The sequence below is a fragment of the Diabrotica undecimpunctata genome, chromosome 9 (assembly GCF_040954645.1).
Source record: "Diabrotica undecimpunctata isolate CICGRU chromosome 9, icDiaUnde3, whole genome shotgun sequence".
Lineage (NCBI taxonomy): Eukaryota > Metazoa > Arthropoda > Insecta > Coleoptera > Chrysomelidae > Diabrotica > Diabrotica undecimpunctata.
The window spans coordinates 10,572,383-10,592,037 of NC_092811.1; the positions used below are offsets into that span (position 1 = coordinate 10,572,383).

The 19,655-nt window shown below is 31.6% G+C and overlaps 1 protein-coding gene across 4 annotated transcripts in view; it reads left to right on the forward strand.

The window, feature by feature from the left end:
* Ddr (discoidin domain-containing receptor 2) overlaps positions 1-19,655 on the forward strand; it is a 789,300-nt gene that overhangs the window by 501,816 nt on the left and 267,829 nt on the right. For all 4 annotated transcript variants that reach the window (XM_072542711.1, XM_072542712.1, XM_072542713.1 and 1 more), the window contains exon 5: positions 15,840-15,945. In XM_072542711.1, coding sequence (XP_072398812.1) covers positions 15,840-15,945 — 106 coding nt within the window. The remainder of the gene's footprint in view (positions 1-15,839; positions 15,946-19,655) is intronic.

Below are 19,655 nucleotides of genomic sequence, written 5' to 3' on the forward strand. Positions count from 1 at the left end.
TTAAATAATGGTTCTAAAAGAGAGATCTCTATATATGGATGTGATTATTTTTGATTAAAAATTAATTTCTGATCAATTACGATCTTCTTAATATAATTTAATAATGACTTTTTCACTCGGCTGAATAAAATCGATAAGATTTTTCTCAAGTTTCACTCTGTATCAAATTCTAATTACGGCAGATATCGGGGATAGTTCATCACTCGTCTCTCCATTGTTGGGAATTAATGAAACTGTCCAACAGACAACACCTGATCGATTTTTCACCTCGGTTTAACTTGATTTCCAATAATTATAGGATTCAGAAGGATGATGGATGGATAGAGTTTCAGAAGCGAACGAGAGTAATCCACTGTGATTACTGCTGATTCTAATCAAAGAGGATTATAACGTTATTCATAAACCAAATATCTAATTATGCACTACCATATTTGACGGATTAATACTGGGGGTGTTTAATATTTTTCAATCGAGTAATACGAACGGGACATCAATACAATCGGATACAACAAAGGCCGTTGTCCGATGATATCAAATTCGTTTTTGCTGAATGTCATTTATATACTCACCGACGAAATTGGTTTTAATCTTTATGAATGTATTTTTTCAAAATAAAAACAATAAATAGAGTGTACTTGCCAAGAGATGCCTTTTGTTCGTCCAACGATTTAATTTACTGTGCTGTTTGGTACAGAATGACAGCTTGTTTGTTTGAATATTAAAATGTATAAAATTTTTTTTATGATTTATTCGTTTACGCTTCTGACCTACTTTACCAACACATATAACCGGGGGCATTTCACGTAAATATTTGTAGATAACTACGACAGATGGATCTAAGGTTAGTTAAATAATGTAGCGAGATTAAATAAAACGAGCGGTTTGAATTTATATAAATATATTTATCTATAACTTTACAGTTCGGTACTCTCTTATCAACTAAAACCCTACTCCTAACATCGTTACATATATATATATATATATATATATATATATATATATATATATATATATATATATATATATATATATATATATATATATATATATATATATATAGTCTAGGCGGGATCTGTTTTGGTTTGGACATTTTCCATAGGAAGCTATTTTTTTGCTGGAATCCCTTCAGGATGTGCTCAATATCGATAATCACGATATGCGCCAGTCGCAAACCCTCTGCTAAATTTTTTATTTAACAACATCTGAAAACAATTGAAAATTTCTCATTTTTTTGCTTCTATTTTCGTTTATAATTCGGAAAATATTAATCCTAGAGAAAAAATTATACGAAGTTTCGTTATTCAATTTTACACAATATTTCGTTAGCTAGAAATTGAAATTTTAATGTTTATTGTTAAAAAAATAGCAATAATTGGAAAAAAAAAAGTACAAAAAAATGAAGTTAATCCTTTAAATGTTTTCGACTTTCTAAACTTGACTTACAAGCTCCATATTCCGCCTAGAAAAACCTTTTAATATGTTTAAAACGTGTTCTAAATTTTGTTAAGGTCGGTCTGATAGGTTTTGCATAATAATTTTGCAACCCAGCCTACTGGAAAAAAATCGCAAATTTTCAAATTTATAGTAGGCTCTAAATAAAGCCCTCAGATAGTTGTAAATTAAATTCGATCGAGGATGAAGATATTGAAATGGAAAATGAAGGTTTTGAGGAAGAAATAAGACCTGAAGATGCTTGTCCTTCCAAAAAAAGAAAAAGACTTTAAAAAAAATTATTGAAGATTGAGTCAAAATAAAGTTTATTTATGAAAAAAAAAATTTTTTTGTTCGCCTTTGTTTTAACAATTTAAATTATTATTTATTAACAATTTATAAATACATATTTGTTTACTAAAAGTAACAATTTACTTCAATGTATAAATTGCAAGCTCAAAAAAAATGCATGAAGAAAAAATGCAATTACTTGTTTAACATACAATTGTTTATTACAAATTTCCCAATTTGCAATTAAAAATGGTATTTAAAAATATGATATTTGAAATCCTTGTCGTCCGAGACATCGATTCAAAAAAAAAGAGCAAAATTGGTTAACAAGAAGCCGAAATAATGCAATTTTTAGCGCGCGCTATGATTTTGAACTCGCCGATTCACATTTCGAGTGAATGTCTCCCACCACCACCTCTCATGCATTCCGAGCAACATTTTACGCGAAAACGGTTTTTTATTTGTCTTTTTTATGGATGTTGCCATGAAGCGCATTACGTAAAACTTTTCATATAAAAAGTACTTGACAAGACGAGGTTATTGGTTTAAAAACGAGCCCTCTATTACTTATGGTTACACGGCAAATGTATGCCAACTTTGACTTTCAATATCTCGGCAACCAGTAAGCCGAATGTATCTTTTTTTTTTAAAGAAGTGTCTTTTAATGTTCTTTAAGTGTATAAATTTTGAAATTGATATGTTTAAAGCTCGTAAAGTTATTCAATTTGTTTATACGCCTAATACATATAAAAAGTGTTTAAAACTTTAAAAATTTTTCTAGACTCTCCTTGTGAACCGATTTGAATTTTACAAAAAGCGTTTAAAAGTTTGAGCCTTCCTTTATATGTAAAAAAATTTGCAACTATCTGAGAGCCTTATTTAGGGCCTACTATAAATTTGAAAATTTGCGATTTTTTTCCAGTAGGCTGAATTGCAAAATTATTATGCAAAAAATATGCGACCGATCTTAACAAAATTTAGCACACGTTTTAAACATATTAAAAGGTTTTTCTAGGCGGAATATGGAGCTTGTAAGTCAAGTTTAGAAAGTCGAAAACATTTAAAGGATTAACTTCATTTTTTTGTACTTTTTTTTTTTCAATTATTTAACGAAATATTGTGTAAAATTGAATAACGAAACTTTTACCTTCTTATAATTTTTTCTCTAGGATCAATATTTTTCGAATTATAGACGAAAATAAGAGCAAAAAAATGAGAAATTTTCAATTGGTTTCAGATTTTGTTAAATAAAAAATTTAGCACAGGGTTTGCGACTGGCGCATATCGTGATTATCGATAATGGGCACATCCTGAAGGGATTCCAGCAAAAAAATAGCTTCCTATGGAAAATGTCCATTATGGTCTGAATTTCTACAGATCCCGCCTAGTCTAATACCAAAAGTATTATGTACGAGAATATTCTGGAGCAGCCCACCTCTAATTCGTCTCATCGAAAGCGCATCAAAGACGGGCGCTATTGAAATGCCAATTTTTGAGAATTCTAGATTTATCCTTCTAAGAATTATGACGTATCGGAGATGGGCTATTTCGTTACAATAACATGTTATTTAGTTAATTTCATTCTTTTTTAACAAGAAAATTTTGACTATAAATCTGCAATCAATAATAATTAAAATTCAGTCAACTTTAAAACAAAAATTCCCGGAAAACCAAGTTTTGGTGGAGAGCTGGGGTTTACCATAAACCCTAGACCATAAACTACCTCTGGAGCTCTAGAGCGATTGCGAAAGCCGTTCTGATGAGGCCTATTAGGCCGAAATACGTATAAGCAGATGCGCAAGCGCCCTGTACGTGAAGTCAAATCTTAACTGTCTTTTCCTTTTTATTTCGATATACTGTGTACGAGTACTAGAAACCAATTCGCTAAGAATTTTGCTTAGTTGAGGAGATATGTTGTGGAATGCAATTTTTAGATTCCCCATGTCTCTCATAACATCAACGTCTGTTTTGCCTTGCAATTCTTAGAAGGCACAGATTAAAGCGAAATTCTGAATTTAGTTTCGAAAATTAGTTTACGATTTTAAAATTTTAAAAATCTCCATCGATCGTATGTATGCTACAAAAGTTATCCGAGGTCAAATGTCAAAATTTGAGGTTTTTTGGATTTTTCTCGAAAACAGTAAGTTTTATCAAAAAACCTTACACCACAGTTGTACATCTTAAAATTCTCTACAGAAATAGTCTGTATGATTTTTTCCTAAGAGTTACCATTTCTGAGATATCGCGATTCTAAGAGTCACATTATACATGATGCGCACACATTTCCACGCCACCTGTGAGGTACAGTTCATCTAATTTACTTACCATTGCACGTCATTATCATTGACAGAGATCGAAGTTGACTTAGTTGCCAAAGTATAAAAAAATCCTGAATCCATTTTAAATCAATTTCGGCCTACGGTAATAATGTAGTTTTCCATTCTGGGTTTAAATTTTTCAAAAATAGTTATTAGTTTTTTCAGGATTCGAAAAAAATGAATGCATTTAAAAAATGTTCATCCGAAATTTTGCGCCTACGCTCCTAACTTAATACTCTTTATGATATCTAACGAAAAGTATACTTACTTCGCTCTTACACTGTAAATTGTATTACGAATTTCGATTGTATTTATTAAATTAGTATTGGTAACTTTCTTAGGCCTAGTATGTTTTTTGGGCGGTGATAGAAGTGTATTAGTTTTTACGGCCTGAGAAATAGAACTCACAGTTGAAATATGTAAATTTAAAGCTGCAACTACACGCTAAAACAAGAATGTATATTTTAAGCATCTACAATAATATACAAAACATACATTTACATACTTCTCTGACAGCAGTCAAGGGTAGAATGGAGCCGTTATTATCACGTTTCTGTTCAAAATAATGAATCAAAGAAGCTACCATCTCTTTACAACGACTATTTAAATTCTTACGTGACATTTTTGAAATAAAACACACTAATTTTGTTCTAAAAAGAACAGATTTTATTAAATAGGTAAAAATATAAAAAAACAAGAGGTATTCACTTTAAAATTCAAAATAATAAAGTACAAAAAGTGTCAACACCACAACTGTCAAATAAGTGTTACCAATTTATGCCAAAATATCTCCTTCGTTCGATTACGGTTACAGTGTATTCCGAACAAATGTTCTTCATAAAAACGCTTTCTAATGCATTTATACAAATTAAATGAAACACATTATTGTGTATTTCTTTAAGTTAACATTACTAGAAATCTTTAAATATTATTTCTACGCGTATATAATAAAATATGTCTAGTGGCTGTAATGCCAGTGTACTCGGCAAAGTGATTCTAAAAAAGAACACACCTACCGCCTAAATATTTCGTGTTGGTATTGTGACCTTACAGGCTATGACGAGGATGACGTGCAACGGTAAATAAATTAGATGAAGTATAGTGGACTCGGCGCGTTTTTTACTCATAATTGCGCGATTGGCCCTCGTTTCTGATATTCAATTAATTTGTTATTAAACTGATCAAGTAATTTTCCACATATTTTATCACCTTCTTCAATGTTATAGTATGAAATAATTTATTTAGGATATTTTCAACGGTAATAATAAGTCCTGCATTCATTACACCATGAATAGCGAGTTCTTCTAATATTCTTAATACTAAAGTGAGTTAAAACATTGAATGAGCACCAAAACCTTGTTAGTCGCTAGTTATGAGCCAGTTATGAACAGGTATCTTGTTCAATAATTCACTTCTGTTCTCTGTCGGTTCATGAGAACGTGTGAGTTGGTTGAAAGATGATAAATTTAAATCTCTTTATTTATAATCTATCTCTTCACTAGTTATATCTTTGTTAATATCAATATATTCGTCAATATTTGCGTTACTTTGGTCTTGTTCTTCTTGTCAAGTTTTCTGTCCAAGATTCAGGTTTTATAATGTTGGTGTGTTATTGTGTCTTATTTATTTTTCTTTTTTATTCCCCTTAGAATGTTCCCTTCCTTCTTGCATTTCAGGTGACTATTCTATACTGAGAATTTTAAAATTTGTTTTACTGTTCGTGGTTCCCTATTTTTGTTTACAGGGATTTCTTGATATGAACTGGAAGATGTTGTGGTCTAGTTCAGTAACTTTTTTTTCTGGTTAGTCTGGAAGTGAATAGTAGATAGGTAAAAACAAAAAAAAAACGATAAATGTATGTTACAGAAGTGAGAATATATGGCAGACGGGTAAAGGTTGGAAAAAAAGATAGAATATGATATGAGACCAATTAACGCCAAAATGAGAGGCACACAAGATAGAGTACTTTCAACGAAGTGATAATTACTAAATATAAACACTTTCTGATTGTCAAGGAGATGAAAGGAATAGAAAATAAAGGCTAAAAAATAACTGGTAGGTGAGAAAGAATATAAACTGTTTGAGAAATATACTAAGGAAAGTTAACTTCACCTAATGAGGTTTTGACCTGGATAGCAGACCTGGAAAGATACAGACCAATCAGTCTCCTTAACCATCTTTATAAATTATACGCGCATTTGTTGCGCAACGAGAAATACTACATCCCTCAGTTGATAATAAAAGGCAAAATAGAAGGAAAGCGAGGAATTGGAAGAAAAAAATTGTCCTGGTTACGTAATATCAGAAACTGGACAGGACTTGGATTTGAGGAACTCTTAAGAACAGCTGAAGATAGACAAACGTTTGCCACCATAACCGCTAACCTCCATTGATGGAGACGGCACTTGAAGAAGAAGATAAATTATACACCCGAATAATAACGAACAGATTAGAGACAAAGCTAGATTTTTACCAACCTCGGGAACAAGCCGGTTTCCGCCCTAATTACGGCACAAACGATCACCTGCAGTGCCTAAAAACCCTGATAGAAAAAACTAACGAATATAACCGTCCCTTGGCATTGATATTTGTAGACTTTAAAAAGGCGTTTGATACAGTAGAACTACCGTCCATCTTAAGAGCACTACAAGATTGCAGGGTCGACCACAGATATTGTAATATAGTTAAAAATATATATGAAAATGACACAACAACCATAAGTCTACATTCAGCAACTAATAAAATAAAGATAAAAAGGGGAGTCAGGCAACGTGATACCATGTCACCAAAGCTGTTCATTACCATTCTTGAGTATGCATTTAAAAAACCAACATGGCAACAGAAAGGAATATCCATCGATGGAGAAAGATTAAACCATCTACGTTTTGCGGACGATATCGTGCTTCTGTCAGATAATCTGGCAGAGATCAAAGACATGCTCGAAGAACTGAATGACATACTACAAGAAACTGGGCTGGAGATAAATTTCGAGAAAATCAAAATGATGACCAATATGGTTCCCAGCGAAGAGATACAGATCAATAACAACAAGGTAGAATTAATCGATAAATACACATACTTGGGTCATGAAATTAGAATAACCAGAGACAACCAAACCTGCGAGCTAAATAGTCGAATCACGTTGGGATGAGCGGCATATGGAAGGATGAGAGACATTTTTAAAACAAATACCCCAATTCACCTGAAAAGGAAGGCATTTAACCAATGCATCTTACCAGTTTTGACCTACGGAGCAGAGACCCTAACTTTAACGAAAGCTACTGCCGAAAAACTGAGGGTAACACAAAGGCGAATGGAGAGATCAATGCTGGGCCTGACCTTGAAAGATCGCGTGAGAAATGAGGAGATACGCCGACGAACTGGCGTAGACGATATTATACTGCGAATCAATAAACAAATGTGGAGGTGGGCTGGACATGTTGCTAGAATGGAAAACGAAAGATGGACGAAGAGATTATTGGAGTGGAGACCAAGAGCCGACAAGCGAAGTCGAGGCAGACCACCCACCCGATGGACCGACGACCTAAGGAGAATAGAAACAAACTGGATTGCAGCAGCTAGAGATAGAGAGAACTGGAGACGTTTGGAGGAAGCCTATATCCAACAATGGATGTGAAAATGGGGCTGGATGATGATGAATGAGGTTTTAAGCGGAGAAGGGTTTTAATTAGATGTTAATAGAGATCTGGCAAGATAGAATCTTATAAACGAATTTAGTAGGGGATCTTTAGAATGTTATATACTATCAAGTTGACATAAAAATATTTTCCCTAGCTGTATTAAAACACCGTCATACTCGAAATGAGGCTTTTATTAACCATCAAAACTAATCAAAAAAACAAATTGTAATTAGAAAGTGATGTGGAGTTAATTTATGACTCACAACGTCATAACTAATATGAACTTTGCTAAATATGAAGAGAGACAAATAGGGATCCGGGCCGTAATTAATATTAAGATTAGGGGGAAATAATTAATGAAATACTTTATCCAGCAATGAAGCCGACGGGATAAATTTAGAATATAAGGAACTTATTACCACTCAACGGTAGACATTAAAATATGTTTACAAGTAGCGATTTCCTGCGTTCGAAAATTTCGTACTCTTCAGCAGCACCTGGCTGTAGAATTTAATATACGTGACAGTGGATGTTCAATGCAACAGTTGTTTAGTATATAAATTCACATCTTTTGTTTACCGAAATAAACAAATGATGAACGAATCTACTAATATAACAAAAGGGGTCATTAAACTTATTGGAGACAGTAATTTGTAAGCACATATTTTTTGTTGAACTTTTAAGATGTATTCTTATCTACACTCATATAGACTTAAACACTTGCTGTAAAAATAATTACATAATTCTGACATAAAGTATTTTTTTTTTATTTGAAATTGCTTCAACCACAAGGGTTATTAGTAGACTTCGGCAAATATGCAAATAAAAATGTAGAAAATATGCGCATAAATATGCACGTGTTTACCCGAAAATATGCAAATATTTTACAAAATATGCATACAAATAAATAAAAAAATCGTAAAATAGTAACAATTTTATTTAAAAAAAAGTGTACATAACTAAATATTTCCTACTATTCATTAAGATTTACATTTATTTTAAGTAACTACATCATTTTTAAGTATGAATAAACTTATTTAGAATTATGGTAACAATAAATGACCAAGTGGTGTTCAAAATTTTCTAACAAAAACTTGTGGCTTCTGTCTGAGTACATATATTTATATATGGAAAAACTTCGTTCAACATCAACTGATGTAACGGGAGCATTTTTCAAACTAACCAAAACATTTGGTTCTAAATTAATTGTTTCCGAAATATTTCCAGCTAGAACACTGACTACTTCAGAAAGAATATGGTAACCTTTATTTTTTTCCATAGTAGCTTCAAATTTTTTTAAAATATCTTTTCCAATATTACCTCTAACGTTCCGACAACATGACGCAAATTCTTTTATTAATGCTGTACTTTCGAACAATGACAGTTTTGGTGATTCTAACTGAGAAATTGTTTTTTGAACAAAACTAAAATTTGATTTTATAAATGAAAGTTCTTGTTGAAGCAAGTTACTCTGAAAAGTTTGTTTAGAATCCAAAAGAGATTGGGAACTTTCATCTGTTAACGTATCAATTATGTTCTTTATTTTAACAAAATGATCTGCATAAAAATTAGCTGCTTCTAACCATGTTCCCCATCGCGTTAAAATAGGTTGTGGTGGAAGAGGAATGTTAGGTAGCATTTCTTTATAAAGTTGAATTCTTATAGGAGATTTAAGAAATACTTTTTTGACACTGGATATCATGGTATTTACAAGAGGAAACTTTTTTCGTATTTCCTCTGCAACTCTGTTTAATCCATGCGCTACACAAGTAACATGTATTAAATCTGGGAAAAATATTTTTAAATTTTGTCCTGCTTTCACCATATAAGGAGCAGCATCCGATAAAATAAGCAGTAATTTATTAGAAGGAATAGTTGTTGGAAGAAAAAAAGTTGCTAATGTTTCTTGTATAAAACGCGAAATTGTTAAAGCATTTGTTTTCTCAAGTTGCTGGCATGAAATAAGATGAGATTTTGGTAAGGTATCTTCTTTAAGAACACCAATCAATAAATGAGCAATATACTTTCCTGAGGAATCAGTGGTTTCGTCTACAGATATGTAAAAATAATTATCTGCAATTTCTTCCTTAATATTAATTAACACCGACGAGTATAGCCCGTTCACATTATTTCTTCTTAGAGACCGATCACTTGGAACATTAAGTTTGCAATATTTTTTTAGAAACGAACTAAAATTTACATTTGCTAATTTTGAAAGCGGTATGTTTGCAGACACTAATGCGCGACACAAGTCTTCATTAAAAGTTTCTTGCTCATCTAATTTTTTTGAAGTAGATTGGAAACATTTAGCCATTGAAGTTTGATGTTTTCCTCCTATTTTTCCTTTTTTTGCAATGTGTGAAGCAGTTCTCACATGTTGGTCTATCTGAAATTTCTTCTCACATGCTATCTATAAATAAAAATAAAAACCTTTATTTTAACCCAACCTTTAAAATATAAAAATATACAAGGTGTTTTTGGTTAATCAAATAACTGGTTTGGAAAAAAAAACACTCGCTAAGTGTTTTAAATGCAGTATTAATCCACAAATTAGTTTTTGTTACTAACCATTAGTACATCATATAACTTATTTTAAAATTCAACAAAAGTTTTTTTTTTTGGTAATTCAATTACAATAAAAATAATTGTGTTTTAGAATAGCTGACTTCATAAAAAAAAGTAAAGGTGAAAATTTTTTTTAAATACACACCATTGTATTGTACCATGGACAATTTTTTCTCACTAAAGGAAGCTATTTTTCATTTAAAAACAACCTACGAGTACTAAATTTCAAGTAAATACGGTTATTGGTTTTAAAGTTATTGTTGTTATTAACTAAAAGAATTTAATTTTTTTTAATTTTAACACCCTGTATCTCGAAAAGTAAATAAGTTTGACTCCTCATTAACTATATCGTTTTGTTCAATTTTTCGAGAAGTATCTACAGTCAAACGTTGTAAGTGTCATTTGGAAACACCCTGTATGTATGAAATATTAGATATTTAATAGAAAATATTAGATACTTACAATTTTGCCACAGACTGAACAGTAGATTTTTCCCATATCCATAGACAGCTCTTTATAAGGTTTAATCCAAGTTGAAGCACTGGTTGTTTTAGGCATTATAAAATCACAATCTTCCTTTTTGTTACGCACAACGAGTGTTTACGCTTTGAATATCAAAACAAAAATGATTTACAGATCTGAGCATCAAATTAGAAATGTTTAGGTACCTAATTCAATAAACTGGGAGATTTTGGAAAATCCCTAAATTAGGAACAAAACTATTAGCCGTTTACCTGCTGTTAAGATACAATAAATTGTAGATCGATTTGGGAATTAGATCATAAAATGCAAATGAGCGAACCCTTAGCGATTATCCAATAACTGAATGCCTCAGTGACCGAGACTTTCTAAGAATGTTGAGGGCTACTTAAATTGATCTTCTTTGAAATTGTAAATGTTTTGTACCTGTAGAGATTACGTACTTAGATCATTTCTTGATTAAAATGACTACAAAATTTTATACAAGAATTGAAATAAATTGGTATGTTTAAAAATTTTCAAATACAGTATAAAAATCTGAACTTTTATGCACTTTATGCAAACTTTTATACAAATATGCCAAAATATGAAATATTTGCATAAAATATGCACAATATGCAAAATATGCAATATGCATATTTGCCGAAGTCTAGTTATTAGCAATGGTCGATTTTACAGATAACATAAATATAAAAAAATACAATTAGATTTGGTTGATTAGTCCTGAGGAAACCAAAAAAAGTATGGTACGATTGTGGTCACTATGTTCACTTAGAATGTCTTTTATTGTTGTAAGTAACTGTTCATGTTGTCTTTCAAATGCGTACAACGGACACTCCACTAATAAGTGATCTACTATTATATCACTATCACACGCGTAACACAAAGGTTTGGGTTGCTTCATGCTAGGAAATCATGTGTGATCTTGGTGTGTCCTAATCGTAGTCTGGAGATGATCTTGAACTTGATCTCTTCCTTTTATAGGTAGCCTCCATGGTAGGACAATTTTTTTATAGATCTAAGGTTAGAATTTGAGACATCCCATGGTTCCTGCCATTTATTCATTATATATACACATCGGTTTAGAACGTCTTTCGACGTTGTCCGATACCTAAACACCATCTCTTCCTATCTTCGCAGTCGTTTGTTGTTAAATTTCTTTCGCTCATGAACTTGTTTACGCCGTGTTGCCATTCTAATCTGGGTCTTCCTCTTTTCCGTCGACCTATCGGTTGCCATTCTATTACTTTTTTGGGGAGTCTTGATGCTGGCATCCGTTGAACATGCCCATACCACCTTAATTGTTTCTTCTCTATATCTTGAGTTATATTTCCTTCTATTCCCATACGTTGTTTTATTACATCATTTCTGATTCGTTCTCGTCTGGAAATACCTAAAGATCTTCTCATTGCATCCATCTCTACTGCTTCTATTCGCTTTTTGTTCTTTTCACTAATTCTCCATGTTTCAGCGCCATAAAGAAGAGTAGTTTTAATCATGGTCTCATATATATTAAATTTCCTTCCTTTCGTTATCTCTTTACTCCACAGTATACCATTGAGACATCCTAAGACTTTCTTTGCTTGAGTGATTCGTTTTTCTATTTCCCGTGTATCAGTTCCTGTATGGTCAAAGGCAACACCCAAGTAGTCATAGCTCTGACAGCAGGAAATATGTTGTCCGTTTTCGAGGTCTATGTTATCTGACTCGTTTCCAATACAAAGATATTTGGTTTTTGTTGTATTGACATTCATTCCCCATTTATTCATTATTATCTTTTTAATATGAGTTCCTTCGGCTAATTCTCAACGGTAAAATCGAAGGAAAGAAATGGATAGGACGGAAGAAACTCTCTTGGTTGAGGAATTTGCGGCAGTGGACAGGTTTGACAGCGGACCAATTGCTACACGTAGCGCAAGACCGAGATCAGTATAACAATATTATAAGCATGGTAGTCGCCGACGTTCCGTAGGGATATGGCACTCTAAGAAGAAGATCTTTTTAAAATATTGTTTTATATTGTTCTGAAGCTATTTTCTTGTGACATTTTAAAGTAATTGCTATTTAAATGGGAATAAGCCACAATTAAAGGTTAAAATACGTTTATTTACGTTTCAATTTCCACTTCGGAAATCGTTCACAAAATACAGTGTGACAGTGTTGAACTTTACTAAAAAATATATGTATATGCAGATAATCTAATCATTTCTAAATGTTTAACAAACAAATTATAAAAAATTGCGTTTTGAAATATTTTTTTATAAAGTTTACAACAAGTGTTGCAAAAGTGTCAGTAGTTCACACATACCTTTTAATAATTGACACTCAAATAGGTACTGATGACTTAGTAATTATAATGATAGAATAATTGAAGGGTTCACAACTGAGCAAATTGAATTTTCATGTTCTTAGCCAATTATTTTTATTTCAAAAAGGGATTGTAAGCAGTAGTTTACATAAAACAGAAGTTTAGATTATTATAAAGTATTATAACTACAGTTTTTTGGTCAACAAAAACTAAAGTCGGCTTTATTGCAAAAATAATCTGCATCACTCACGGTTTTGCCAAAGAAACAAAAGCAGCAATGTCACCTAAAACAGACAAAAACCAGCCGTTTCTATTTTTGAACTAAAAAAGAAAATTAATGTATTTTTTAATGTTTATTTATTTATCAACATATAAATAATTTATACTTACTATTGGAGATCAGCTAGGTTCTGGAAAAAGTCAGTGTCTTCAACATTAGCGTTGTCTTTATCATTTGGTGTGTCGTCAATAATGTCTTCATCATCCAGTCCTTTCGCATCTTTTTTCATTTTCAAATTGTTTTTTCTTCTAAAAAATCTTTATTGTCAATGTTCCATTCTAGACTTGTTTTGAAAAGAGTAAGTTTTTCTTTATCTATATGTTTTTCTATAAAGTATTTGCTTTGTTTCATTTCCGGCAATTTTTGTTTTTTATTTAAAATTTCTATTGTATTAATATGAAACACAATAGCACTTACATTCCAGGGAATTAAGCCACATTTTCGGAAACCATTATATAAAAATGATGACACTATATTTGGAGAATGAAGAATGAAGAATACTTGGAGAAACTTTTCCATTACCTTAGAACAATACAAGAGCCCACCATTAACGAAAATTTAAGTCCCGAAATCCTACCAGACGAAATAACGGCAGCCGTGAGACAAATGAAGGATGGGAAGGCACCGGGACTTGATGAAATTCCTGCAGAACTGCGGAAGCTATTAGATGCAAAACAAATAAAAATAATAACTGAAATATTTAATGAAATATACAAGGCAGCAAGGCAGGAAAATACCAGTAGGGTGGCTCAAATCGGAGTTCGTACCATTGTCCAAAAAACCAGGAGCAAAAGTTTGTGAAGACTATAGGACCATAAGCCTAATGAGCAATCTGTTGAAGCTGTTTTTAAAAGTCATCCACAAAAGAATTTATCGAAAATGCAATGAACAAATTGCGCCCAATATTGTTTCAAAAATGTAGAGATGTCAGCTGTGATGATTTTGCATGACTGGTTGACTACAAGAAGGCTTTCGATAGAGTCAGGCATGAACAAATGATAGAAGTGCTGAAGATTACAGGGATTGACGGAAGATACTTAAAAATAATAGCTAACCTGTATTGGAATCAATCAGCGGTGCTCCGAATAGATGGAGAATATATAGATCAGGTCAAAATCTTAAAGTGAGTGAGACAGGGGTGCATAATTTCACCACTGATATTTAATCTGTACTCGGAGCACATTTTTGAAGAGGCTTTAAAAGATATTAATGAAGGCATCTCAATAAATGGAGTGAAGCTCAATATTCTGCTGCATGCAGATGATACAGTAGTGTTTTCCAATACCATAGAAGGTCTGCAAAACTTAATAAATAAAATAACGGAAACAAGTAGAACATATGGAATGGATATAGACACCAGCAAAACCAAGCTAATGATCATCAGCAAGGAAAACATAACTGGAGCAAATTTGTATGTGAACCAAATGAGAATTGAACGTGTCTCACAATACAACTACTTGGGAACTATAATCAATGAGTCGTGAAACAGTACCCAAGACATTAAGTGTCGCATCGGAAAGGCAAAAAGTACATTCTTGACTATGAACTCTGTGTTCAAGAGCCATGACCTCACCCTAGAAACAAAAATAAGGCTCCTTAAATGTTACGTGTACTCAGGGCTTCTGTACGGAGTAGGAACGTGGACGTTGAAGGTAAAAACTCTATCAAAACTTCAGGCTTGTGAGCTATGGTTATACATAAGGATCCCGAAGATACCAGACAAAGTCACCAATGAAGAAGTACTACCGAGGATGAACACAACCATGGATTTGGTCAACATCGTGAAGAGCCGTAAGCTGCAGTACTTGGGACATATAATGAGAAATCAAGGCAGATACGAGCTACTTCGATGCATTTTGCAAGGTAAAATTGAAGGAAAAAGGGCCCCAGGACGAAGACGAATATCCTGGGCTAACCTGAGAGCATGGTATAGAAAGACCTCAACACAGCTATTCCGTATAGCAACCAACAAAGTCGTCATAGTCAGAATGATCGCCAACGTTCGGAACTGACAGACACCCTAAGAAGAAGAAGATGGTACTATTCTTCCCTGTAGTAATCTTTTTAAAAGCTTTAATAGATTTTTAATACTTATCATTTAATACCACTGTTAAATGGTACCAACAACAACTCAAATAGCCAAACTTTTTGAAATTGTTTTTCAATGTCATTTTGGACTGGATCAAAAAAAATCGTCATTAATTGTAATTAATTGTCATTATTATGACTACTTGTCTGTTGATGTGCCACACTTGGTCCATTCCTTATTTAAAATTAAAGGTTGCTGGTACTTGAAGAGAGGGGATTGACAAATGGCATATCTATATCGTTAAAAGATGACACCTTTGGAACAAAAATCGAACTGTTTTAGCATTTTCACAAAATCCAATGAATATTACCAAATATCAGGTGGCCAAATATGTATAATAAAATTTCAATTGAAAGTTGGTTTATGGAATAAATTATATAAAAATTATATTTTATTTTGAGTGCCCCGAATGTAACCTATTTTTTTTTTGTTTCAGCACAATGTATTGCTCCTCTGGGGATGGAAAATGGTGTTATTAAAGACTCCGATATAACAGCCAGTTCTTCGTTTGACAGTGGGAACGTTGGACCACAAAATGGCAGGTTAGTTAGTGTTACTTTTTTAAAGTCAGTAATTTTTAAGAAGTTGATTTTTCATTTTGTGCTTGATTCAGTTTGTGAGAGTAAAAGTAATAGCCCAGTCTGGTTATACAAAAATCATCGATTTCACGGCAAAATGTTTCGCAGATATCTGAAGCTTTTAAGACATAGGTAGGGGTTACTAGATGACGAATAGATAAAAAGATACTCCTATTTTTACCTTGCGTTTTTTTTAAACAATAATTTATGGTAAGAATTTGATTTTTTATCTATAAGTTTTTTCCCTTATAATTTAAATAAACAATATTTATACCATTTTTCATCAAGAATATCTTTATTTTCCCGTTTTTTCAATTAAAATTGATAAATAATTTACGGAGATATTTGCAAAAAAGCAGTTTTTTTGCACTAATTTATAAATTTAATTAATTTTTTTATTAATAAAATAAAATGTTATAAGTACATTTCAACATTGAGGAATTACCGTCCTTCAAATTTTTGGGAAATTTTCCCCCGATCGGTCAAATAGTTTAAAAGTTATTCAATTTGTTTATCCCTGAGACTAATTATTTAAACCATTGAACTTGCCCTATGGATGATGCTAGACACATTTAACAATTTTCATAGGATTCTTTAAGACTTATGCTATCACAGAAATTAAATGAATATTGAGTTTTCATCGAAATTATTTACAAAATAAACGTTTGAAAAAGGGGTATGTTTTTTACTTATAAACAATTGTAATAACTTCTATATTTTTCAAGCTACAGACTTGTACGTACAACCATTAGATAGCTGGTAAAAAAACTCACATTTAACAAAAAAATAAACCTTCTATGAACAATAGGAACGAAGTTCGCGACAATTTTTTTGTTAATTATATCTCCATTGTTTATAAACATTACGAAGTAAAATTTGCACAAATTTTAAATGAAAATCTAAACTTTATAATGAATTTTATAGCTATAAAATTCATTCAATTTTTCGAAACTTAAAACCTTTCGAAACGAAGTTACTTTCGAAAGATCGACATAGGAAAGTGGAGGGAAAACTGTTTTAGCTCCTCGCTGCAAAATTTAATATTATGGTTACGGATTTATCATTTAAAAGCTTCAACAGTTCTGTAGAAATTTCATCAGGTCCATTTGCTTTTCCATTTTTAGCGTTTCTTATTGCGTATTCTACTTCTTCTTTCAATATGTCTGGCCCAGTTGCATTGATTATCTGAGTTAAGTTGTTTCTATCGTCTTCAAATAATTCATTCAGGTATTCTGTCCATCTTTTTATTTTATTCTCTAGATCTACAATAAGATTTTCATCTTTGTCTTTAAGTTAACCCATTTGGCATTTCTTTATGCTTCCTGTTATCTCTTTTACTTTTTTGCTTATATTGAACGAACCTCTTTCTCATAGGTTTCCATTTCTTCACATTGTTCTTTAATCCACTCCTCTTTGGCTTCTTTTATTCTCTTTTTTATGTGTTTATTTATTTCTTTGTATTTGTCTGGGTAATTCTTCATCTTTCTTCTTTGTTCCATCAAGTCTAGTATATCTTGTGTCATCCACCCCTTATTCTTTGTTGTTGTTTTTGTAAAATGTTTCTTTCCTGCTGTTTATATAGTTTAATTTTTGGATAACGTTGTTTGTATCGTTAATGTGTTGCTGCACTGAACGGAGGTTTTCATTTATTTCTTCTCCTGTTTCTTGTCGTATATTTTTGTTTCTAAGTTTATTTAAATCTAGTGCCTTTCTGTGTGGTCTTCTAATCTTTTTTGGTCTCGCCTCTATCACAGTAACTACCGGGTTATGATCTGAGCCTATATCAGCTCCTGGGTACGTCTTAGTACATTTAACAGCATTATGATACCTCCTTGCTATCATAATGTAGTCTATTTGATTTCTCACTATTTTTTCTTTGGTATGTTGTGGAGATGTCCATGTATATAACCGTCGAGGAGGTAATTTGAAAAAGGTATTTGTTATTACGAAGCCTTCACTTTGGCAAAATTGAATCAATCGATCTCCTCTGTCATTTCTGTTTCCAAGCCCATATTTTCCTACTTGTTCTCCTACCTTCCCTTGACCCACCTTGGCATTAAGATCGCCCATTATTATGTTAATGTATGGAAAGACTGACTCAATAAGTGAAGACAAATAACCTGCAACAAAAAGGTTCAGACGTGACAGTGAAGTCGAATAAATGAACCAAATTTTAACTTTTAAACCAATGTATGTAAAGAAAATAAAAAAAGTAAAGTTCAATAAACATTGCAAAATTTAATAAGGCAAGTGATGAAAAAATCGACTTATTTTATCAAAGCAGTAAGGCAGATTAGATTAATATTTTTATATCATATTTGTAAGAAAAATAGAATAAAAATCAATATTGTTAATTATAAAAATACAAACAATTATAATTAATATACGGAATTATAATAATAATATAATGTGTAAAAAATTACCTGAAATTTAATTTATAAAATATATAAGTATTATTACATCATTGATATAAAATGAAAAAACATATTTTGATTTTCCGGGATTTTCCCAGATTTATGGGGGTGAAAATTATGTCATCATTATTAATACTGCGACAGACTATTCAAGCAAATTAAAAAAAGTAAGTATTTAGGGTGAATTTCAAATTGACTCAATTTTTCCGAGTTTTCCCATATTTTCCGGCCAATGAAAACTATGTAGTTATTCATATTTCGACGAGCTACCCCAGAATAAAAAAAAGAGGCTTGGAGCTGCAAAGGAAGCCGAGATAATGTAAATTTTTCCTACGTGTTGCAATTTGAAGTTACGATGCCGAAAAAAAAACGGAGCTGAAACAGATATCCTCTCCACTTTCCTATGTCGATCTTTCGAAAGTACCGTCTTTTCGAAAAATTAGATAAATTTTAAAGCTATAAGTTTCAATATAAAGTTTAGATTTTCATTTAAAATTTGTGCAAATTTTACTTCTTATTGTTTATAAACAATGGAGATATAATTTTTTTAAAAATAGTCACCAACTTCGTTCCTATTGGTTATAGAAGATTTTTTATTTTTTAATGTGAGCTTTTTACCAGCTATCCAATGGTTGTATGTACAAGTCTGTAGCTTGAAAAATATAGAAGTTATTACAATTGTTTATAAGTAAAAAACATACCCCTTTTTCAAACGTTTATTTTGTAAATAATTTCGATGAAAACTCAATATGCATTTAACTTCTGCGATAGTCTAAGTCTTAAAGAATCCTATGAAATTTGCTGAATGTGTCTAGCAATATGCATAGGGCAAGTTCAATAGTTTAAATAATTAGCCTCAGGGATAAACAAATTAAATAACTTATAAAATATTTGACTGATCGAGGAGAAATTTCGCACAAATCTAAAAGATGGTAATTCCTTGATGTTTAAATGTATTAATACCATTTTATTTTGTTAATAAAAAAATTAATAAAATTTATAAATTAGTGCAAAAAACTGCTTTTTTGCAAACATCTCTGTAAATTATTTATCAATTTTAATTAAAAAAATGGGAAAATAAAGATATTCTTGACATAAAAAAATGACAAATATTGTTTATTTCAAATATAAGGGAAAAAATTTATAGACAAAAAATCAAATTGTGACCATAAATTATTGCTTAAAAAAAACGCAATGTAAAACTAGGAGTATCTTTTCATCTATTCATCATCTAGTACCCCCACCTATGTCTTAAAAGCT